Source organism: Topomyia yanbarensis, chromosome 1, assembly GCF_030247195.1.
Source record: "Topomyia yanbarensis strain Yona2022 chromosome 1, ASM3024719v1, whole genome shotgun sequence".
Taxonomy (NCBI): domain Eukaryota; kingdom Metazoa; phylum Arthropoda; class Insecta; order Diptera; family Culicidae; genus Topomyia; species Topomyia yanbarensis.
In genome coordinates, this window is record NC_080670.1 from 176,540,423 (window position 1) to 176,562,982 (window position 22,560).

Sequence of the window (22,560 nt, forward strand, 5' to 3'; positions counted from 1 at the left end):
CCTGAGTCCAACAGAGCGTACGCCTGGAAATTGTTTGAATTGATTGGGTGAACAATCTGCACTTCCACGTTCCGACGGATTCCGTTCAGGATTTCGCCGGCGGATCGTTTGAGTTCCTCGCTTTGAACTACCTCGAATTGATTGTTCGGATTGTTGGCATACATTGGCTGCGGCTGTTGAAGGTGTTGGTTGGAAGTTCCAGGTTGGGGATTGCGGAAGTCGATTGACTGTGAACGGAATAATAAATTTAGGCGCTATAGATTTGAACAAACAAACGGTTTTTGTAATTGACAAACCTCGGATATCGATCCTCGTTCGGGGGAGTGTGGCTCGTATTGCGCTAAACTAGCGGTGGCGGCAGCTATTTCCTCTTGACTAGGGGAGCCAGGGGGTGGATCTCGAGAACTTTTATTATTAGCTGCTTCCATCTTGAAAAATAGCTCCAATCGTTGACGTTTCTAAAAATAATGATTCATTAGTAAATAAATCGTGTGTGACAGTAAACAACAAACTTACATGTTCCCACGCGAGGAAGTTGGCTTCCGAATCTCGACTTGAAATCGTCCACAGATGACCAGCACCTTGGGGAGCTTTGTTGCCCTTTCGGAAGTGCGGATTGATTGACAGGTTGTGCCGAACGGAATTCTTCCACCGATCGTCATTTGACTTGTAAAACGGAAAGTGGTCTCTGGAAAGAGAAAAACAAAACAAAACACAATTTATTTGAGTTGGCCTCGATTACGCATTTATCACAAATTAGTCCCGATCACATGACAAACTTCTCACGCTTCGATGGACATTATCTAAGCCCTTTAAATAGCCCCTATATTCGAAACGTATCGTGTGCCTGAAATCCATTCCTCATCAGGATCACTGCGATGACGTTCAGTGAACCGTGAAAAAGGTGCACTTATAGCTGCACCCGAATAGCCTTTACACATCTGTATCTAACCTCGTATATGCAACGTGCTTCCGCTTTCTAGCGTATGTTGCTCCGTCGCACGTGCACAGAGTTTAAATTCAAGACACATTGGCATAGGCGACGGCGGTGGGTGGGGTGCAAACCTCGTAGAATGTTTGCGCTGAAACCATTAATCATGCACCAAACTGAAAGCCTAGTCTCCACCACGTTTCACAATGCTTTCTACGTCATATGGTATGAGTGGTTTGAACTCGGACAGGTTCCACCGATTCGGGCCTCAGCACTGCATTCACATTGTAGGGACACAGGACTACGCTACGAGGACTCGGGAGGCAACAACTGGGACAATGTATAACCCGCGAAACCAATATCCGCAGTCCATAAAAAGTAAATGTTTATTCATGTGGAAAGTCTACGCCGGGGGTGGGTGGCTCGCGTTTCTACCTGCCCTATTCTATAATTTTTATGACCACGCGAGGGACATAGGGACAAGTTCTGTGTGCGGGGTGGTTTGATTGCTTGAATAGGAATGGGCTGAAATTCGGATCAATGGAAGATATAGCAGGTTTCGGTCGTAAATTACAATAAGATATACCAGTTAGTGTCATTTAGGTGTGTTCATTGTTGTTTTACTTGTCAGTCTAACTTGAACGGCAAAATAAACATTTTCAGTTGTCAATTGTATGAGAAGTGTGAATTTAAAAAAATAGCTAGTTTTCGTAATTTTTTAGCTAGACCTTTTATTCAAAACGACATATCTACAATGAGTGACTCTCTTTGTTTACTTTCTCTTCTGTTAATAATTCGGTTACTTAAACATTTATCCCTCAACTCTTTGCATAATATGCTAGTCAAAACCACCGTCTTTCGATCTGTAGTGTAAAATAAGTGATATGTGCTATAGTGACGCCGCAAAATTCGAAAGAGAAAGTAAACAAAGAGAGTCACTCATTGTAGATATGTCTTTTTGAAAAAAAAAACGCTCAAGTTTTATAACTTTGTAAGCGCACACATAATGAATTCAAATACCTCATAGACTCCCTTCCAAGCTGAGATCTAATTTTCGTATTTGATCACACCGCAAAGAACTGATGCCCATGTTCGAGCAAATAGCTATTTCTCTTTTTCGGGATACACGACTAATTTTTCAATATAAGGGCCCCTTTTCAAAACTTTAAGAAAACATGAGTGTTAGTAGTTGTGTAGTGTAGTTTTGAAGCATCTGCGACTTGTATTAACAAGGAAAAAAATTAATTTGTAAAATCCATTTGGAAAAGGCGCGGAAAAATTAAAATTTCCAGTTCAGAGCCTCTCCAGGACTTCTCCATTTGAATAGTGGCACAAAGCTAGATCTGGCCAGAAAATCGTAAGGCCTTCGTGTTGCCTTAACAGAAAAAGCAGACGTTTCGGTAGACACTCGTTGAGGTAGATCTCCCCGTTTACAGTCCCGGTAGTCTCGAACGGCGCACTGCCGTTTGCCACATGAGCAGATCGCTTGCCAAATCAGGACAATTTATTTATTGGCAAACTTTGAAAGTTTCTGCTTCCTTACTTGCTCCAGAACATCAAAACTGCTGGGTGAAGAAGAACAGTAACTCAGCATCCATGATGAGACAACGACGCTTCATCAGCATCTGGGTGTACAGCTTTCGGGCCTGTGACTTTCCCACCGTATTTTGCCGTTCGTCACGATTTAGAGCCCTCTGCACTTTGTACGTATGCAATCCCTCCCGATCCTTTGCTCTCTGCACGAAAGACTTGGACACAAGCCTACACTCTTTCACTACACGCTTGTGATCCTGATCACTAATAGAACAACCTATCTGACCGCATTTCCCCATTTTGGTAGTAACATTCAATCACACGACTCATCGTTGACTGTACGATTCGCTGTTATTTTCCAATGTCCCGATGAGAGAGTTAAGAATTTTCCAGGTGCTTGTGCAAAATCAATTCGCGATGTTGCGTTTCGGGTGACGCCTTTTTTTCTCTAATTTTCGAAAAACTTGCAGCGATAAAAATACAGTGTAAACAATACACTCTAAACTACTTCTACCCCAATCTTCAAGAGGAAATACCCAATGGGTTATTTTCTACAAAGTTTTTTCCGTGATGCACTTTTCTTGATAGTATATTTAAAAATGTATGTGTATGCAAACGGAGACTTAGGGTAACTTCTCCACACTATACTGGATAAAGACAGTTCCCAAACTAGTAATCGTCAATATTTAATTCACTTCTTGAAAAAGGATGTATCTTGCAGCTTCTAGAATCAATTCCTACTGTATGTATCGTAGCATATAAAACACATGTTTCTGCAGGAATGGGAATGCTGCGATTGTTTGCTATAGGGGTTTATCATTTGGACTGAGACTGACTAGATCATTTCGTGTAAAGTATTAATTAAATTAAAATTTGAGAAATCTCTGCTTGTCTGTGTACACCATCTAGGCCCGTAGCGTGCGGTTAGCTGGTTCCTGCCAAGGACGCTTAGGGACGCAGAAATCTTGACCTGCATTATTGAATGAGTGAGGATAGGTCTACGGGGTAAATCAAATGTGATGCACTCAACAAAATTAAGTGAATTTCTACCTCAAAAATTAGAACGTTTTTTATGATGCGTATACCACATTTCTCAGTCCCTTTTCTCAACTCGCACAGAGAAGAGGCACAAAAATCACTCCGCTATAGGCAACAGTACAGCAAGAAAACAGTTTACCTATCGCTTGTTCCTTATTCAGTGCACAGCTTACTTATAAGTTCAATTCAAATCAACCTTTGCATTGCATCTATCTATATTTCTTCTAAAGCTTCGGCAGGGCACCGTAATGCCGTTATAAGCTTAATTGTCCAAGGTTCTATGGGATTCCCTATAAACATGGGACAATTATGCGTAGAACGGCAAAAATTTCTGAAGGTTGGAACGCCCGATAACTTGAAGAAGTATGCAACATTGGAAACGCAAATGAAGAGCTTAATAAAATCCAACGCGATTATTGGCACCGGTTTGTTGACGGGATTATAAGAAAAACATCAATGGTGTACGACGTATGCGAAACCTAAACAGTACTACGAAAGCGTTGAATATTCAAACCGCGGCACGTACCCTCACGATACCACGAACGAAACTGCTTTTTCCGATGGTGGAGTTCTCACTTGCTCTCTTATCATGTAACAATAAAACCCCAGGGCCAAACCGAACCAAATTCAACTTGTTGCGGAATCTGCCAGATTATGCCAAAGGACCATTGTCGAGATTATCGCACAAGTTTTTTGAGTATAACATTGTCCCAAACGATTGGAGACAAGTGAGTGTCATCATCATCCAAAAACCAGTGAAATCAGCCTCCGATCATAACTCACATCGGACGATTGAAATGCTGTCCTGTATACGGAAGCTGTTCGAGAAAATTATTCTGTTCCGCAACGAAAATCGGTTTGAATCGAATGGTTTGCTATAGGATACAAAATTTGTATATCGCCCGTAAAAATATTATCTTTAGAAAAGTTACGCCAAAGAATCTGTTACAGAAGGTTACAGAAGATCACACTAATTTTGATTTCCCTGAAATAAAGGGCACTCATTGTGGAGCATTTGCTCCAAAGACATTGATTGTCTAGTACTACCGGTTTATAAGTTCTGGATTTTCGACCAAAAAAAATGATTTCTGGCACATGGTTCAACCGCATGCTATGGGTCTAAGCATATCGGCTTCATATTTTTTTTCAATCATTACAAATCTTCTATGATAGTTAATTAGGGTAAGAGGGTATAATACGCCCCATCAGGGCTAAAATGCCTCTTCTATTCTAAGGACCCCAGAATTATCTGAAGCGGAAAAATGACTGATAACAGAATCAATTCTAGAAATCAACGTACTAACTTAGTTTGGCATTCCTCGATAGCAAATCGATACAATTTCCTACCATTTTTCTATCAGCTCTATAAGCCCCATTATATTCTGGATGGTATGCCCTATTAAAGGGCGAACACGAAATTGTTGCGACACCGAAAATGTCATGCCAATTTTCTTATAATGTTTAAAATCAAACCAAAATTTTAGGGTAGTTTTATACATATATTTACTTCAAAAATCAAAAGAAAAGTAATCGATGGAGCCTTGAGTGTAAAATTGAACGCATTTTCGCTTGATGTCCTCCATCAAAGTCTTTACAGTGTCATTCGGTACTTGTTTCTCAGTTTTTTTTTTTTTCATTTTCTTAACATGTCCTTCTCGTCTTTGACTGTCTTCTTGCTCTTCCGAAGTTCCCGCCTCATCATTGCTCAGTACTGCTCTACCGGGCTCAGCTCCGGACAGTTTGGCGGATTCATGTCCTTTGGAACAAAATGGACAGAATTGGCCTCATACCACTCCAGGACACTTTTAGAATAGTGGCATGATGCCCAATCTGGCCATAATAGCGGAGCTTCGTCGTGCTGCTGCAAGAACGACAAAAGGCGCTTCTCGAGGCACTCAGATTTGTAGATCTCGCCATTTAATGTGTCGTTTGTCACGAAAGGCTCACTCCTTAGTCCGCTAGAGCAGATGGCCTGCCAAATGAGATATTTGGAGGCGAACTTCGACATTTTCTTCTTCTTAAATTAGTCGTCCACATAGAACTTGCTCTTGCCGGTGAAAAACTCCAACCCCGGAATTTGCCTAAAATCGGCTTTTATATACGTTTTGTCGTCCATCACACAGCAGTCATATTTTGTCAGCATCTTCTCGTAGAGATTCCGTGCCCGAGTTTTAGCCGTCGATTGTTGCCGCTCATCGCGGTTTGGGAAGTTCTGTACCTTGTATGTATGTAGTCCAGCTCTCTTCTTTGCGTTCTGGACGTAGCTCTGCGACATGCCGATCTTTTTAGCCAAATCACGGCTTGAGACGTTGGGATTTGCTTTAATCATCCGCTTCACCTTTCCCTTTGTCTTTTTGTTCTCCGGTCCCGGTTTTCTTCCAGCTCCTTTGCCGTGGTCCAACGTCAACCGCTCCTGGAACCGCTTCAACACTCTGGAGACGGTTGAATGGTGAATGTTCAACATTTTTCCCAACTGCCGGTGCGACAGGTCAGGAAATTCCAGGTGTTTGGAAAGAATTTGTTCTCTCGACTCGCGTTGGTTCATCTCCATTTTCGTTGAATCGAAAAACACGACTTCGAGTTTGACAGCATGTAAACAATACACATCAATGAAAAAGTGTGCAAAATTTGGTTGATTTTTACCCAATGGTAAAAAACTTATGCCCTGTTGAATGTGTCGCAATAATTTCGTGTTCGCCCTTTATTAGCACATCCGCAAAGTTAATATTTATACAGCTATGAGTTTTAAAAAATGCTGGTATTGATTTGTTTGTTACATCGTTTTTTTTAGTTGTATAAAAATCTCAATTATTTATTGAGGCATACAGGGTGTTTGGTTCATGGTTAAGAACCTCTCGAGGGGTGATTGATTGTCATATTTGGAGAAAAAAATCGTTTTACACATACCATCAAACCTCAACTGTTACTAAGTTATTGAACTTCTTCTGTTAAAAACTTAATTGTCTTAAAATACTTCTAACTCAATAAATATACTTCGAATTTCAAATCTTTTAGGTCCATTGGACAGGTGAGAAAATTTTCAATTGATTGATGCCCCACATGTTTCAACTAATGAAGTTAAGTAACCCTTTCAAAGTAATTTATTTAGAAATTAACAATTTTGATCGATTTTTCGTTAATTTCTCGAAAATTCTTATAGTTATCATCATCATTTTAATAACTCAGATTGTTAGTCTTGAAGAGCTGCACAATTTGTTTTTTGACATGATATACTTATCTTTTCTTGTTTTCATGTGCTTGGGTTATTGAACTTGAATATTTTTATCTCATTTTCACTATTACTAGCTCTACTTGAAAAAGTAAGGCACTTATTATAACTTTTTTTCTTTTCATTCAAAAGCCAGGAAAATTTCACAAAGAAAAATGTATTAATACCTTTCAGTTAAGTGGATTTAGTATTCTTTTAGAAGTAAATTATTTTAAAGTTATTGTTATTATTAGCATTTTCGTTAATTTTCTTAAAATAGTATATAATAAACATTTCCATTATTATCATGGAATTAATGCATCTAAGCAAGTTCTACCATTCTTTCTTTGACTCCATTCGATTATCTCTTTTTGTTTTGACGCAAAATAATTTTTATCACAACGTTTCATATGCAAAAACAACTATATTGAACCCACTACATTTGTAGTGACATCATGCTGTGTTAACTATTAAATAGCAGCGAAATGTTAGAGAATGTTAAAGTGCATCAAATAGAACAATAGTAACGATTAATTTTGTTGATTAATAATTAGAATAATTACAAAACTCTCCAAAAAACGCAGATTTTGAGTTAAGCCATTCAGTACACTTAACTAAAAGATATTTGTATATACATCGATAGGAACTTTTCTCAGCTTTCCAATGAAACCTTGGAAATAACTATACAAAGCATATTTTTTAGATTAGAGTCTTTTAAGGACTTGTAACTTGATTACAGGAAAAGTTTGGTAATGAAATTACAAAGAAACGAGAAGAGATAGGAATATTATGTTGAAGAACAAATTTTGATTCGTTTCAAAACCCAACTTTTGGATAATAGATATTGCTATAATCATAACTCATTATTTTGAGAAAATTAACAAAAACCTCATCAAAAACGCCAACTTTTAACTACTTTACAACTAAAAGGCAATTAAAACTAATTAACTGAAAGATATGAGAGCACCAATCAATAGAAAAATTTCTCACCTTTCCAATGGAACTAAAACATTTATGATACGAAGTATACTTTTCGAGTTAGAGGTATTTTAAGATAAATAAGTCTTTTACACAAAAAGTTCAATAACTCTGTAACGTTTGAGATTTGATAGTGTGTGTAGAACGATTTTTTTTCCAAATATGACAGTCAATCACCCCTCGACAGGTTCTTAATCATGAACCAAACACCCTGTACACCATTCTTTTGTTGTGGGGTATATTATACTGTAACTGGGGGCATTTTGCCCAGGGTGAATGAAGAAACAAGAACCTACACACACAAAGTTGAAAAATGTTTAATAATACTTTTACTAAGATGTTTTTAGGAAAGAAGGAACAAATTTTTAACTGATATAGTAATATAGCCATTTTTGCTTAAGGAATGAGGTATTAGACTCGTTTACCCTATCATTAATTTTTACTGTGCACATAGAGCAAAATTTACGTCCTCAAACGCCTAGTTTCTTCTTTTTTTACGATCGTATCTTCCAATAAAGTCATGCCAATGGCCAATTTATTCATGGTGCGGTTGTACATAAATTTCTCGTCCTGCCGAAATAAACCCTCCCATTAGCTATAGCACGACGCTAGTCAAATGGTCATATCCTCCATCCCCTGTGCATATTTTCCTAAGCAAAAGGCTGCGACTTGTATCTTCCCTTCCCATCATGTCCCTATCGCACAGCAGCGGTCGAACTACCCGCCAGTCCAGTAGTAGGCGATGCGAAGTTACCAGTGTGCGCATGACCAGAGCCACCTCCACCCACCTCTCATAATCGCGTGGAAAAGTAGGCGGTTGAGGGTGGGTGTTGGCCATCTTTGCGGGTTTGTATTACCTGTCCACCATGACGCGGGTGGTTAGGCGAAATGGGACTACGACCGACAGAGAAGCGATTGTAGCCCTAATATTTAGTTCCATTTTGTGGAGGAACTGTGATATTAAATGATTTATTTCTTCATGACTAAAGCTACAATAGCGATGCTAGGGGAGAACTTTTTAGAGTGGTTGTCATGAACACTTTGTATTTGAATAATTTGTTGAGCTAAATTAGCTTTTTAGAACATTTCCACAAGTTACAATTGTCTCAAAAATATCTTGTATGACGAATTGGCTTTAGATGTGACTGCGTTCTTTCAATTTGACAGAGCTGTCTGTTGAAATTTTTCGTATGTACAAATATTTGATAGTCTTTTGTTTCTATACCAAACAAGGCAAGCAGTCCAGCACGTTTGCTGTGCTGTGTTGGGCACTTTCGCAAGAAAATATCCAGTATTTTGTGACAAGTGTTCAAGTTCCCAAAATTTTCAGTAGTGTGCTATTGGAATAGTAAAACAATATAGGATCTATTATTATTTGGGCGTTAATACAATGAAATTTGGAGTTGGATTTTTGTGTTTCGGATTCTCCTCATCAGTAACTAGCCCCAACTTGGTACTGGCTAGACGATAAATCTAAACTAGATACATAATTCGCTAAATCCATAAAAGTGATACATTTTGCTTGAAGGCCTAAACAACTGGTTGCTTCCGAGTGATGTTTCGGGTAAACAAACACAGAAGTTCTGGTTTGTTGATGTGAAATCAGAATCCGAAATAGATATTTTTCCCATCGGGATTTTTTTTCTATTCGAGACATCCCTCGGAACTAATCAGTTGCTTACGCGTTCATGCAAACTATATGATTTTATAGTTTTTGTCATCTAACAAATGCGATTTATATAGCTAGTAAAGATTTATCGTCCAACAAAACCCATGTTGGTACTGGATACTGATTAGAAGAATCCGAAACGCAAAAATACAGCTCTAAGTTAAGTATTTTACACCTTCACACCAAACATTTGTTTCAATCTAAAAAAATGTTTTCCCTTCGAGAATTTTTTTCTTGTGAATGAAATTCAACCAACAAATGACAAGGCCTTTTGTTGCTTAAAACGTCCCGTAATGTTGTGACGCCAATCGATTCCGAAATGACATTTTTACTCTAAAACTAGTTGGACTCTTGCTCCACGGTTTAAAGCTTCCCACTAGCTAACCCTACACCAAACGCAAGCCAACCGATCGCTTGCCATGTAATAATAGACATATCATGTGAAATCGTCAAATCCAAGACTTTGACAAATGGTTTTCTTTCGTGTGGTGCGGAAAATGAATTTTATTACGATTACTCCGCAACGTGATTGATACTCCCTGTTTCCAGTCCAGTGTAGAGAGAGAGGACACAGCTCCCACCCCTTGGTAGCAGTCCGGTAGTAAGTACTGATAGGGGGTAGCTATTTCACATTCGCTCTACCGCACTCACTCGCTGGCCTGTCATTCCGGGTGACATACGATTTATGAGGCACCGCACAACCTACCCCCTCCCCGAACGGGTGCCGCTCGTTCGAATATGAATACGATAGCACCAACGGGGTCGGTTCTGGAGCGGCCATTTATCGTTCCAAGTAACTACAATCCATTTTCCTCTGGTAGGCTGGAGGCCATTCCCGAAGAAGCGGAGTAACGAGGGAACGGACTACAGCACAGGCGCGTGTTCATTTTCCTCGGACTACCTATCTGAAGCTGACGAATATGATACTGCCTTCGCTTATGGGGTGGGAAGTGGGACGGCAAAAACCCTTTTCCATAGTTTAGGGATTGTGGCTAGAAAAGGAACTGCAAAACTTTTTTTGGGGAAAGTTTTGCTAGGTCAGAGCATAGAGGGGAGCGAGTTAGTAAAAGTAGTGATCACTAAATCGCTTAATTGACTCCAGGCACGGAAATCAAGTTGAGGTTGACTAAAATGTTCTTCCTTTCTCGGGTGCATCGTCATTGATCGATCGATGACAGCGAGGAGGGAAATGTCATCAGAGGACTCGCATTTATGAATTGCATGCAAACACGAATGTCTGTTGCATAATTTGAATCAGATGTAATCGAATACTACTTACAGGCCAAAAATTCCTGATCGCTGATCAATATCGTTTTTTCTTTCAAGACAATTTATTTTTCATTTTTGAAGAAGCAACGTTTCGACGTGCTTTCCGATTCGTGTCACCCAGCTGTCCAGTTATAAGGGGGGTGAAAGAAGGAAAAATCCATTTCGAACCATTACCAATGCCTAACTTATTTTTATTTCTCTGTCGAATTGTTCTGCTTTGTCCGTTCGTTCGTTTCGTTTGATTCGATGCCATTCGGTCTACCCGGCGCTGGGCGAAATGTAATAGATGCAGCCAGCAAATCGATATTGTACGAATCGTGGTTTTTTTTACTCTAGAAGCAGGTTGCCTGCTTTATAACCGGATCTTGTTTTGTATTCAATTTGTTTTTACAAGCTTATTCGGAATTATGACGAATTGCTTTTTCGAAAGAATCAGATTCGCATTTTCAATAACTAATGCCAAATCAAACGGGAGTAAGATTCGATCGAACCACATTGGAACAAAAAATTATTGGTTCGTCATATGCGTTCTTATAGCACAGCACTCATTGAGTTCCCTCAGTGATCCCAATTGACTGCGTAAACTTTTTTGCTCCAAGTTTTTTTTGTTACTCCAGAAACTTCAAGGAAGGCCTGCGAGCTTCAGAGAATTTTTTTCAACAAAACTTTATTAGTTTGGAAAAGAAAATTGCAGGATGCCATAACTTTCCTTAACAAGAGCAGAAAATATGTTGCAAGCTAATCCATTCGGAATCCTGAATAGATTTTTGGATTTTAGATTCTTCCACTATGCATTAGTTTCATTCTCAGCACTCAAAAAAGACCATCGATTTTTTACTCGTTTGAGAGCAAAAATGATTTATTTTGAGTTGTGCCCCTACGGCATCACAGTAATTTTTGTCTCTCACAAACAATTAAGTTTGGCTATCCCATAACTTTGCGAATAATTTGTTGACTAGTCAAAAGACACCTTTAGCGGATACCCTTCAATATAAACTGTGGTAATGCTGCACCTGTATTATTTGATTTTTTACTCTGTTCTGGCAATCCGAATTGCGCTCAATTCCCTCAATGTCTATAGGAAAGTGTAATATAGATTTAAAAATTCTCGTCGTAGCCAAATATTTTTCCGTTACGAAGATTTCTTGTCCAAAAAATAGAAGTGCAGTGCAGATCGATCCATTATGGCGTTTTCGGACACTTCAGATTTCTAAATAATTTATCTGAGTAACTACAAAATAAAAAAAAAAAACCTGTTTTAATCCACTTAGAGGTGCAATTGTGCCTTTCTCATTTCTCCAAACTATGATATAATAGCTGGTTCGTACAATATAACATTATGGAAATCTCTTTCATTCTTATTACACTTGGCAAGTACATATATAAGAGCACCTTTTTGCATTCATCGCGGTATCGGTTTGAATCGGAGTTTTCTATGTGATCGCACTCCACAACCCGTAACTCCTGAGCCGGAAGTCGGATGGAGATGGAATTTAATATCAGTTTCCGGGGACGCGACACCTTTCATTTGAGACTAAGTTGATCAAATCGGTCTAGCCATTTTAAGAAACCAATATAACCGTTATTCTGAATTTGGATACTTCAGGATCCGTCGATGGTGGCCAGTGTGACCAAAGAGCCTTTGAATGACTGTTGAGGACCTAGATCTACAAATTCAACATTTTGGAAAAAAAAATCACCTTTTTACATTCATCGCAAAATTCGTTACAATCGGAATTTGCTGCGTGATCGTACGTATGACCCTGTAATTCAGGAACCAGAACTCGGATCCACACAAAATTCAACAGCAGCTGATGGACCTTTCATTTAAAATCAAGTTTGTCAAAATCGGTTCAGAAAATTCCGAGAAACCGATGTGGACAAATCAACAAATTTTGTTTTGTAACCATACTCTTCAACTCGTAATCCGGATCAAGATGTCGGTTGAAAATGAAATTCAATAGCAACCTATGGGAATATTATACCTTTCATTTGAATCTTAGTTTGTAAAAATCGGTTCAGCCATCTCCGAGAAACCGATGTGTACATTTTGTTAATCCGCACATACACACATACACACATACATACATACATACATACATACATACATACATACGTACATACATACATACATACATACATACATACATACATACATACATACATACATACACACATACATACATACATACATACATACATACATACATACATACATACATACATACATACATACATACATACATACATACATACATACACACATACATACACACAGATATTTTGCGATCTCGGCGAATTGAGTCGAATGTTATATGAGACTCGGCCCTCCGGGCCTCGGTTAGAAAGTCGGTTTTTGGAGCAATTGCATAACCTTTCTATATAAGAAAGGCAAAAGAATAATATTTAATTAGCTTAATAAGCATGAGTTCAATGTTATCTTCATGTGATTATATTGTGAAATGTTGATGGAATGGGTTTGAAAGTGGAGAGAATGGGGGGTTAGTAGAGTGGGAGTGGAGGATGCGTCAGAAATCCTTCATCTTATTTCGGTATACGGGGTGGATGAAGGAAATGCGGGCGTGAGGGTGGTCCAAGGGGAGGGGAGTGATGAAGGAGGGAGGTGTAAGGGCAAGACGGGGGGGGGGGGGCGGCGACGCAATACTCAACTGCATATTTTGCCTTCCATTTGAGACTTGGTTTGAAAAAATCCGTTCAGTCATCACCGAAGAACCGATTTGACTTTAATTGTGGAATATGCCGGACTTCTGGAATCGTCGATAGTGGACAATATATTCAAAGAATGTTTGATTGGCAATCAGTGATCTAGATCTGCGATTAGAAGTTATTTGGTGACCATTTCAATAGTTTTTATCCTCTGAGGTATTACGATTGTACCGATTTATATGGGAAATTCCAGTGTATCCTTACTAACACCCCTGTAACTCCGGAAGCAAGAGTCAGAACCGAATGAAATTCAGCAGCAGTCAATGGCATTACTGTATCTTTCATTTGAAATCAAGTTTGTAAAAATCGGTAGAGAATTCGTTGTGGAATGGGTGTGATATTAGTTTAGGAACTTGGCGAGTTCCCCGGGGGCGTTATGAACCGTCATAGGTGGCCAATGTGGTCAAAGCTGCTTTAATTGATCATTAGTGATCCAGACCCGCAAACTAGAGTAATGTTACATCAATTTTAATATGTTTTACATCATTTGAACATCATGGTGGTACCAGTTTATATGGGAATTTGCTGTGTGACCGCACTTTTCAACCCGTAACTCCGGAACCGGAAGTCGGATCAACTAAAAATTCAATAGCAAAAAGCAGCATGTTAAAATAGCACATACACAACAGGTATGTTGAGTGTTTTTGCCTTTCTCATATAAAGAAAGGCTATGCAATCACTGTAAAAATCGACTTTTTAACCGAGGCCCGGAGGGCCGAGTGTCATACACCATTCGATTCAGTTCGTCGAGATCGGCAAATGTCTGTGTGTGTGTGTGTGTATGTATGTGTGTGTGTGTCATTTAAACTCACACAATTTTCTCAGAGATGGCTGAACCGATTTTCGCAAACTTAGTTTCATCTGAAAGGTATAACGCTCCCATAAGCTGCTATTCAATTTTTAGTTGATCCGACTTCCGGTTCCGGAGTTACGGGTTGAAGAGTGCGGTCACACAGCAAATTCCCATATAAACTGGTACCACCATAATGTTCAAATGATGTAAAACATATTAAAATTGATGTAACATTACTCTAGTTTGCGGGTCTGGATCACTAATGATCAATCAAAGTAGCTTTGACCACATTGGCCACCTATAACGGTTCATGACGCCCCCGGGGAACCCGCCAAGTTCCTAAACTAATATCACACCCATTCCCCAACGAATTCTCTACCGATTTTTACAAACTTGATTTCAAATGAAAGATACAGTAATGCCATTGACTGCTGCTGAATTTCATTCGGTTCTGACTCTTGCTTCCGGAGTTATAGGGGTGTTAGTAAGGATACACTGGAATTTCCCATATAAATCGGTACAATCGTAATACCCCAGAGGCTAAAAACTATTGAAATGGTCACCAAATTACTTCTTATCGCAGATCTAGATCACTGATTGCCAATCAAACATTCTTTGAATATATTGTCCACTATCGACGATTCCGGAAGTCCGGAATTCCGGGCATATTCCACAATTAAAGTCAAATCGGTTCTTCGGTGATGACAGAACCGATTTTCTCAAACCAAGTCTCAAATGGAAGGCAAAATATGCAGTTGAGTATTGCGTCGCCGACCCCCCCCCCCCCCCCCCGTCTTGCCCTTACACCTCCCTCCTTCATCACTCTCCTCCCCTTGGACCACCCTCACGCCCGCATTTCCTTCATCCATCCCGTATACCGAAATAAGATGAAGGATTTCTGACGCATCCTCCACTCCCACTCTACTAACCCCCCATTCCCTACACGTTCAAACCCATTCCACCAACCTTTCCAAATTATAATCACATGAAGATAACATTGAACTCATGCTTATTAAGCTAATTAAATATTATTCTTTTGCCTTTCTCATATAGAAAGGTTATGCAATTGCTTCAAAAACCGATTTTCTAACCTAGGCCCGGAGGGCCGAGTCTCATATAACATTCGACTCAGTTCGCCGAGATCGCAAAATATCTGTGTGTATGTGTGTGTATGTATGTATGTATGTATGTATGTATGTATGTATGTATGTATGTATGTATGTATGTATGTATGTATGTATGTATGTATGTATGTATGTATGTATGTATGTATGTATGTATGTATGTATGTGTGTATGTGCGGATTTGTTAACAAAATGTCCACATCGGTTTCTCGGAGATGGCTGAACCGAATTTTACAAACTAAGTTTCAAATGAAAGGTATAATATTCCCATAGGTTGTTCCGGATTACGAGTTGAAGAGTATGGTTACAAAACAAAATTTGTTGATTTGTCCACATCGGTTTCCCGGAATTTTCTGAACCGATTTTGACAAACTTGATTTTAAATGAAAGGTCCATCAGCTGCTGTTGAATTTTGTGTGGATCCGAGTTCTGGTTCCTGAATTACAGGGTGATACGTACGATCACGCAGCAAATCCCGATTCTAACGAATTCTGCGATGAATGTAAAAAGGTGAATTTTTTTCCAAAATGTAAACACAACTGTTGAATTTGTAGATTTAGGTCCTCAACAGTCATTCAAAGTCTCTTTGGCCACACTGGCCACCATCGACGGATCCGGAAGCATCCAAATTCAGAATAACGGTTATATTGGTTTTTCGAAAATGGCTAGAACGATTTGATCAACTTAGTCTCAAATGAAAGGTGTTGCGTCCCCGGAAACTGATATTAAATTCCATCTCCATCCGACTTCCAGCTCCGGAGTTACGGGTTGTAGAGTGCGATCACATAGAAAACTCCGATTCAAACCGATACCGCGATGAATGCAAAAACGTGCTCTTATATATACTTACCAAGTGTAATAAGAATGAAAGACATTTCCATAATGTTATATTGTACGAACCAGTTATTAAATCATAGTTTGGAGAAATGAGAAAGGCACAATTGCACCTATAGGTGGATTAAAACAGGTTTTTGCTATGTGATCGCACGCCACAACCTGTAACTCCGGAACCGGAAGTCGGATCGGGATGAAATTAAATAGCCATTTACGGGGACGCAATACTTTTCATTTGAGGCCAAGTTTAGTCGAATCGGTCTAGCCATCTCCGAGAAACCGATGTGACTGTTATTCTGAATTTAGATACTTCCGCCGGGGCTTCCGGAACCGATGATGGTGGCCAATGTGGCCAAATAGACTTTGAATGGATGTTAGTGACCTAATACTACAAATCGAAGTAGTTGTGGTCATATTTTGGAAAAAATTTCACCTTTATACATTCATTGCAGAATTTATTAAAATCGACATTTTCTGCGTGTTCGTACTCATCGCCCTGTAATTCCGGAACCGGAAGTCGGATCCATTAGAAATTCAATAGCAGCCTATGCCTTTCATTTGAGACTAAGTTTGTCAAAATCGGTTCAGCCATCTCTGAGAAAAGTGAGAGATTGTGTTCGCGTACACACACAGACGCACATACACACACATACACACAGACATTTGCCGAACTCGACGAACTGAATCGAATGGTATATGCCACTCAGCCCTCCGGGCCTCCGTTAAAAAGTCGGTTTTCAGAGCAATTGCAACACCTTTTTATTGAGAAAGGCAAAGCATGGAGCATGGTAGCCCCGTTTCTTTTCTTTTGGAATAGACAAACGACCGAAAAAAATTTGGAGTTCCGACGAAGGTTCTCTTCAGTGCGCTTGGCATGACGATTGTACAGGAAGTGATTGTAGCGGCGATACTGGTTGCTTGTGGCATTCAATTGTCTTTTAAAATACGGAGACCGGAAACTGCAGTACTTTCGCAGGGCAGCTGATCGCGCTCGCTTGAAAGCGCGTAATCTTGGATTTGACCACGGTGGTTTCTGTGGGGGCAGTTTAGGTGGAACGGAATGGGAAACAGCATACTCCACAGCTTCATCAATACTGGTGGACGATTCAATAAATTGCCAATTGGTGACTAAAAGCATAGCATTTAATGCGGTATAATCTGCTCGATGAAAGTCCAGAGAGTTCGAAATGGAAGGTTCCTCAAAGATGATTTGAGTGGGTACTAAGAGCCAGGTGAACAGCATCAAGATCAATCAAGGATTCGATGGGCGAGGGTCAACATATGGTATGTCTCTCTCAGAGAAACGCCAATGCAAATTCGACTGGTTATAGTCACCGAACAGAATAGCGGCAGTATGAGGGCTAAATCGTGCTGATATCGAACCCAACGATTCCACGTGTTCATTGATACTCACCGTATCAAATTTTCGGTCGAGAGGCAAGTATATAACACCAATACAAAGTGGTTTTGCGGCATGTGTACAACGACCCACAACTGTTGGAGTGTATTGGAAATGGTTGCGGGATGCATGTAAGCGTTAAGTTTAGTCGATACTATAAAACACCCCCGCCGCGAGTCTTGAGGCTGTTTAAGGGTGACCGATCATTCCTAAAAACGGTGCATGGATGTCCAAACAGTTGTGCGGAAAATATTTGGGCATTAGCAAGGTTTCCGTTAGGACGATTATGTCGTACTCGGCTTCCGAAACAGCCAAGAAGAATGCGTCTATTTTAGTTCTTAGTCCGCGTACGTTTTGGTAGTAAACACGGATACTAGTGGAGGGTTCTCCTGGGTCAGGAGGCATGGAGGCTTCCTCAATGCTTGTTATTGGCTCCAGCTGGTCCATTACATCATTCGCGTTAGCTTGCGAAACAGAATTATCCACAGAGCGTGTTGTAAAACTATCCTCAAGGTAACGGGCTGCGGACTGATCAGCAGCATCGAGTAAAGCGTTGGTGCAGCGGGCGATGTCGTTGTCTGAAAGGGGAGCACGCTGCAACATGGAGTGAACGAGTGTTGAGGTCGTATAAAAAATGTTACAATACTCGCCTGTGATGGAAACCTGAGGGTTCCCACCATCCATAATAGAACGCATTGATCCAACGCAACACACAGCTAGTGAATTTGCTGAAGACATGCAAGCTCTAGCTTTTATACTTTCAATTGCACGAGAAATACAAATGTAAGCTTTAGGGTGCTTTTTTTTAAAAAAAAACGGACCTTTTGGACAACTTGAAGATTTGGACTTTTTGGACAACTTGAAGATTATTTTAAGCCGCAAACACCAACTACAGTCGAGATTCGCTGGTTGGGCCACACCCTCTGTATAACAAAAAATGTATCTGCTAACATCTCTAATTATTGTCAGTTTGATTGTCAAAGCGAATTTGACACGAGATTTTGACATTCGGATGCTTTTTAGTTGGACAATGGTCCAATTAGCGGAGGTCCAACTAAAAAACGGTACAGTTAAACAGTGGCCAACCAGAAAATCACGACTATACAAAACAATTTTCGTTCAAAGTTATGAGAACTTTTATATAAAAAATATCACTTTTTAAAATAGAATTATCTTCGATTACGACACTTAACATTAAATACCGTTACTGTCATATGAAATAGCATGTTTTGTAGTATGGATCATCAAAGAACGGCTAAGGGGGTGGCCGTAGCGTAGTTGATAAATCGATTGCCTTGTATGCAGCGCACCTGAGCTCGAGTCCCGATCCCGCACAAAGGTTTAGAAATTTTTCATAAGAGATTTTTCTAACCCGAAGACGCGAATGACCTGAAGGTTAAAACCTCTATAATCGAAATAAAAATAGAACGGCTAATACGATACTTTTTTATATCTTGTAATATTTACTCAAAAAATAGATTATTTTTAGTAAAATGTATATATAACTTTCTAACGTGAGAAGCTAGAGGTTCGGTATATTAAGACAAATTGTTCTCCTTCAAAACATCTGAAAGTATTTCTAAAGCGACCTTAATGAAAAATCAGAACTGCAATTATTATAGTTATATAAAGAAAACCAATTTTTAAGAAGCACCCTATTTTTTTCAATTACTTGTATTTTACAAGTACACGATATAGAGGTCCAGTGTCCTCGACGTTTTCTAAAATTTTATTTACTTAAATTTTTGGAAGACAGCGAAACGCAACTATTTTTTATATTGTCAACCGTGAAAATAATTTAAACGTATTACAAAGGGTCAATTCATAAAAAACTGAATTTTTAATATAACTTTTTCAGTTTTCATTTTTTTCCAACCTTTCCTTCAGATGTTTTTCAAAATTTTCGAAGATAAACATATTATATCACAATAAAACTCTAGCTTCTATTATTCAAAAGATATAATCACTTAAAATATCAAAAATAGTTTTTTTTAAATCCATTTTATGAAATTTAACAAAATATCGTATTCGCCATTTTTTTTTCTCAATTATAAATTTAATCATGACCTTTTTTATGGTTGAATAAGAATCATCTTTTGTTTGCCCCAATGATTAATATTGTTATACCAAAAATCCCATTTTTAACTAAAAAGTGCTCATAACTATGCAAAGAAAATAGTCAGATATGTGGTGCCATGAAACAAATTATTCGCCTTAAAACAATCTTAAAGTTGTCCGAAGACGACTTCGGTTTTAAACCAATACCGCAAAAGTTATTTGGAAAAAACAGTTGTTCTAAGAAACACCCTAACCTTCGATTTTAAATTTGGTGTAAAATAAAAAGTATGACAGATAGAGTTTAAATGTATTCAGCAAACTTTTCCAAAATTTGTCGGTCTATAACGATTAAAATAATGATTAAAAAGTTATTTTTTTGATCTTGGTAAAATTAGAACCACCCTAACTGATGTTTTAACAAAGAGAAGGGGCTCAGAAACGACACAAACTTCTCCAAAGACTTAATAAGGCTAAGTTGTTTAGTTTTAGTCTTAAAATCTCAAAATTCCTGTCAAATTTGCATTCTGGACCACTGTGCATTGATGGGAAGCGAATCAAAAGTCCCCTTATTATGCAAGTATTCTGATGCCATCTGCTCTTTGCGTGCATATGCCATTTGAATTTCGGATGAGAGCAATGAAAGCCTTTTCTACCTTTGCTGAAATCAAACTGTGTATTTTGCAGCAAACCATCCCTTTCAACACAATTGTTTATGCGGAACAGGATCCTTTTCTCGTACAACCTCCGTATACAGGACAGCATCTCAATCGTTCGATACGAATTGTGAACGGAGTCTGATTTTCCTGACTATTGGAAGATGATGACAGTCACTTGTCTCCAATCGCTTGGGGCATTGTTACATTCAAGAAATTTGTTAAATAAATTTAACAAGAGTCTTTTGTCAGAGTCTGGCAGATTCCTCAACAAGTTGAATTTGGCTCGGTTTGGCCCTGGGGCTTTATTGTTTCCTGATAAGAGAGCAAATGAGAACTGCACCATTAGAAAAAGGTGTTTTATTCGTGGTATCGTGAGGGAACGTACCGTGGTTTGAATATTCAATCATTTCGTTAGTACTGTTTCGGTTTTGGATACGACGGGCGGTACCCTAAAGAGTGCTCATTTATGTTTTTCTTATTAACCCGTCAACAAACCGGCGCCAATAGTTGCGTTTTTTTGGCTTTTATTAAACTCTTCATTTGCATTTCCAATGTCGCATACTTTCTCAGGTTGTCCGGCGTTCTAACCTTCAGAAATTCTTCATAATCTTCCTCCAAAGGGAGCTCTTGTGTGGACACGATCTTGCCGGATATCGCATTCAAGTAACTCAACGTTTCGTGAGAGGTCATCCCAGGCATTAATTGTTTCCGATGGTCTTGAACCGTTAGAAATTGGAATCAATGAAATATTATCATCGTTAAAACAACCCCATACCCTTCCGTGGCAGTTGATGTCTAACCGCGGTGACCGTAGGGATTCCGTTAAATTACAAAACATGCGGTGCTCGATGGTAGCTCTAGATAGTAGCAATTCAAACCTTTAAGAAAAACATTTTGTAATTCTTCTCCGTAGGGATCTTCTCGATCCCAACAAACGATATTAAAATCTTGAAAGATGAGATCTGTTTGTAATGTAAGACGTGTTTCACACAATGCAAATGCGTCACATATCAAATTATGCATTGAAATTTGGAAAGAATCGATTTTTGAGATGATACTTCTGCAGGTCCATTGTTAAACATGGTATCCGTACATGCGTGTTTTAGTTTGATGCTGGTTATACCCACATAGCAGCTGTCACAATCTTTGCGCGTTATTTTGTAAACAACGTTGCTCTTTTGGTCATCTGCTTTAAATAGTCTTGGATTAAACTGTTACATCGCACAGACTTAGACTAAAAACTAACTTGTAACCCATCAGGGTAACTATTTGGCACTGGGTGGACTTGGATGACATCAGAGTGGCGTGTGCAATCGTGTGCGTAGCCGCAAGCCACTGAACTGTGGTTGATGGATGAGTGGGTCCGAATAGCCCCGTATACTCATTTCGCACAAAAGTCGTGAGCGTCTTGAAAATATGTGCTTTCAACCAAACAAAATCATTCCATAAAATAGGAGACTACGATACAACAGTGCCTATGCGTAATTCGTAGTTCACCTGTTGTTCATAACAAATACCGATTTGCGTGTAGAAATTTGTTTGCTTTGCACACTAATCAAAGTACAATCAATCAACAACTCATCAGGTTTCTACAGATACACAGGATACAGCTGGGCTGTCGGAAGGCACTGTTTTTTTCCTTGACACTTTGCCAAGGCCGTCTCCCTAGAAGCAACACAGCAACCAGTTTCGCAATTCCGGAAATACAATTCATTCCCCGGGCGTCTACCTCGAAACTCGCTGCATGGAGTTCACTGTCGCTAACAACAACAGCATTCAAATATTTACAACAATTAGATATGCAATCTCACCTTTAGCCGGGGGAACTTCCTTCCACGAAACCGATTCGCAATGTGTAACGCAAACACGAAAACAAACACGTCTTTAGGTTAGGTAGGTACTACACTCTCCTAACTCCCAACCAACAACAAATCTGACATCGACCTTTTGTTTATGAAAGCCAAACAGATTGCATACTGGTTATTCAATTACAAACTCACATCAGCTGTTTTTGGTCTCCCGGACGAGCCTCTTCCGCTCTGGCACTTTGTTTATTGTTTGTAAATACACTCCCGGCGGCTGCAGTTGTGGCCGCTATTTAAAACAACAACTGTAACCTTTTTTCACCCGACTGTTGCTGCTGGCCTACGATGTAGTACAAAAGTTTGCCACTTGTTCAGTGCAAAACCCAAAGGCTAGCGATGGCATTTCAACACCATCACCTATCCGTGAGTTGGGAGGCGGGTAAACAAATAGCAACATGTGTTACAGCTTTTGAACCAGCGCCACCAGATCAACACCTGATCGGAAGTAGGTCTTCGACCGCGGACGACCTTGATAAGC

At 39.3% G+C, this 22,560-nt stretch overlaps 1 protein-coding gene across 2 annotated transcripts in view; it reads right to left on the reverse strand.

Moving 5' to 3' along the window:
- LOC131682334 (uncharacterized) overlaps positions 1-22,560 on the reverse strand; it is a 42,721-nt gene that overhangs the window by 642 nt on the left and 19,519 nt on the right. For both annotated transcript variants that reach the window (XM_058963734.1, XM_058963726.1), the window contains 3 exons: positions 517-688; positions 297-458; positions 2-227 (listed from right to left, as the gene is read on the reverse strand). In XM_058963734.1, coding sequence (XP_058819717.1) covers positions 2-227; positions 297-458; positions 517-688 — 560 coding nt within the window. The remainder of the gene's footprint in view (position 1; positions 228-296; positions 459-516; positions 689-22,560) is intronic.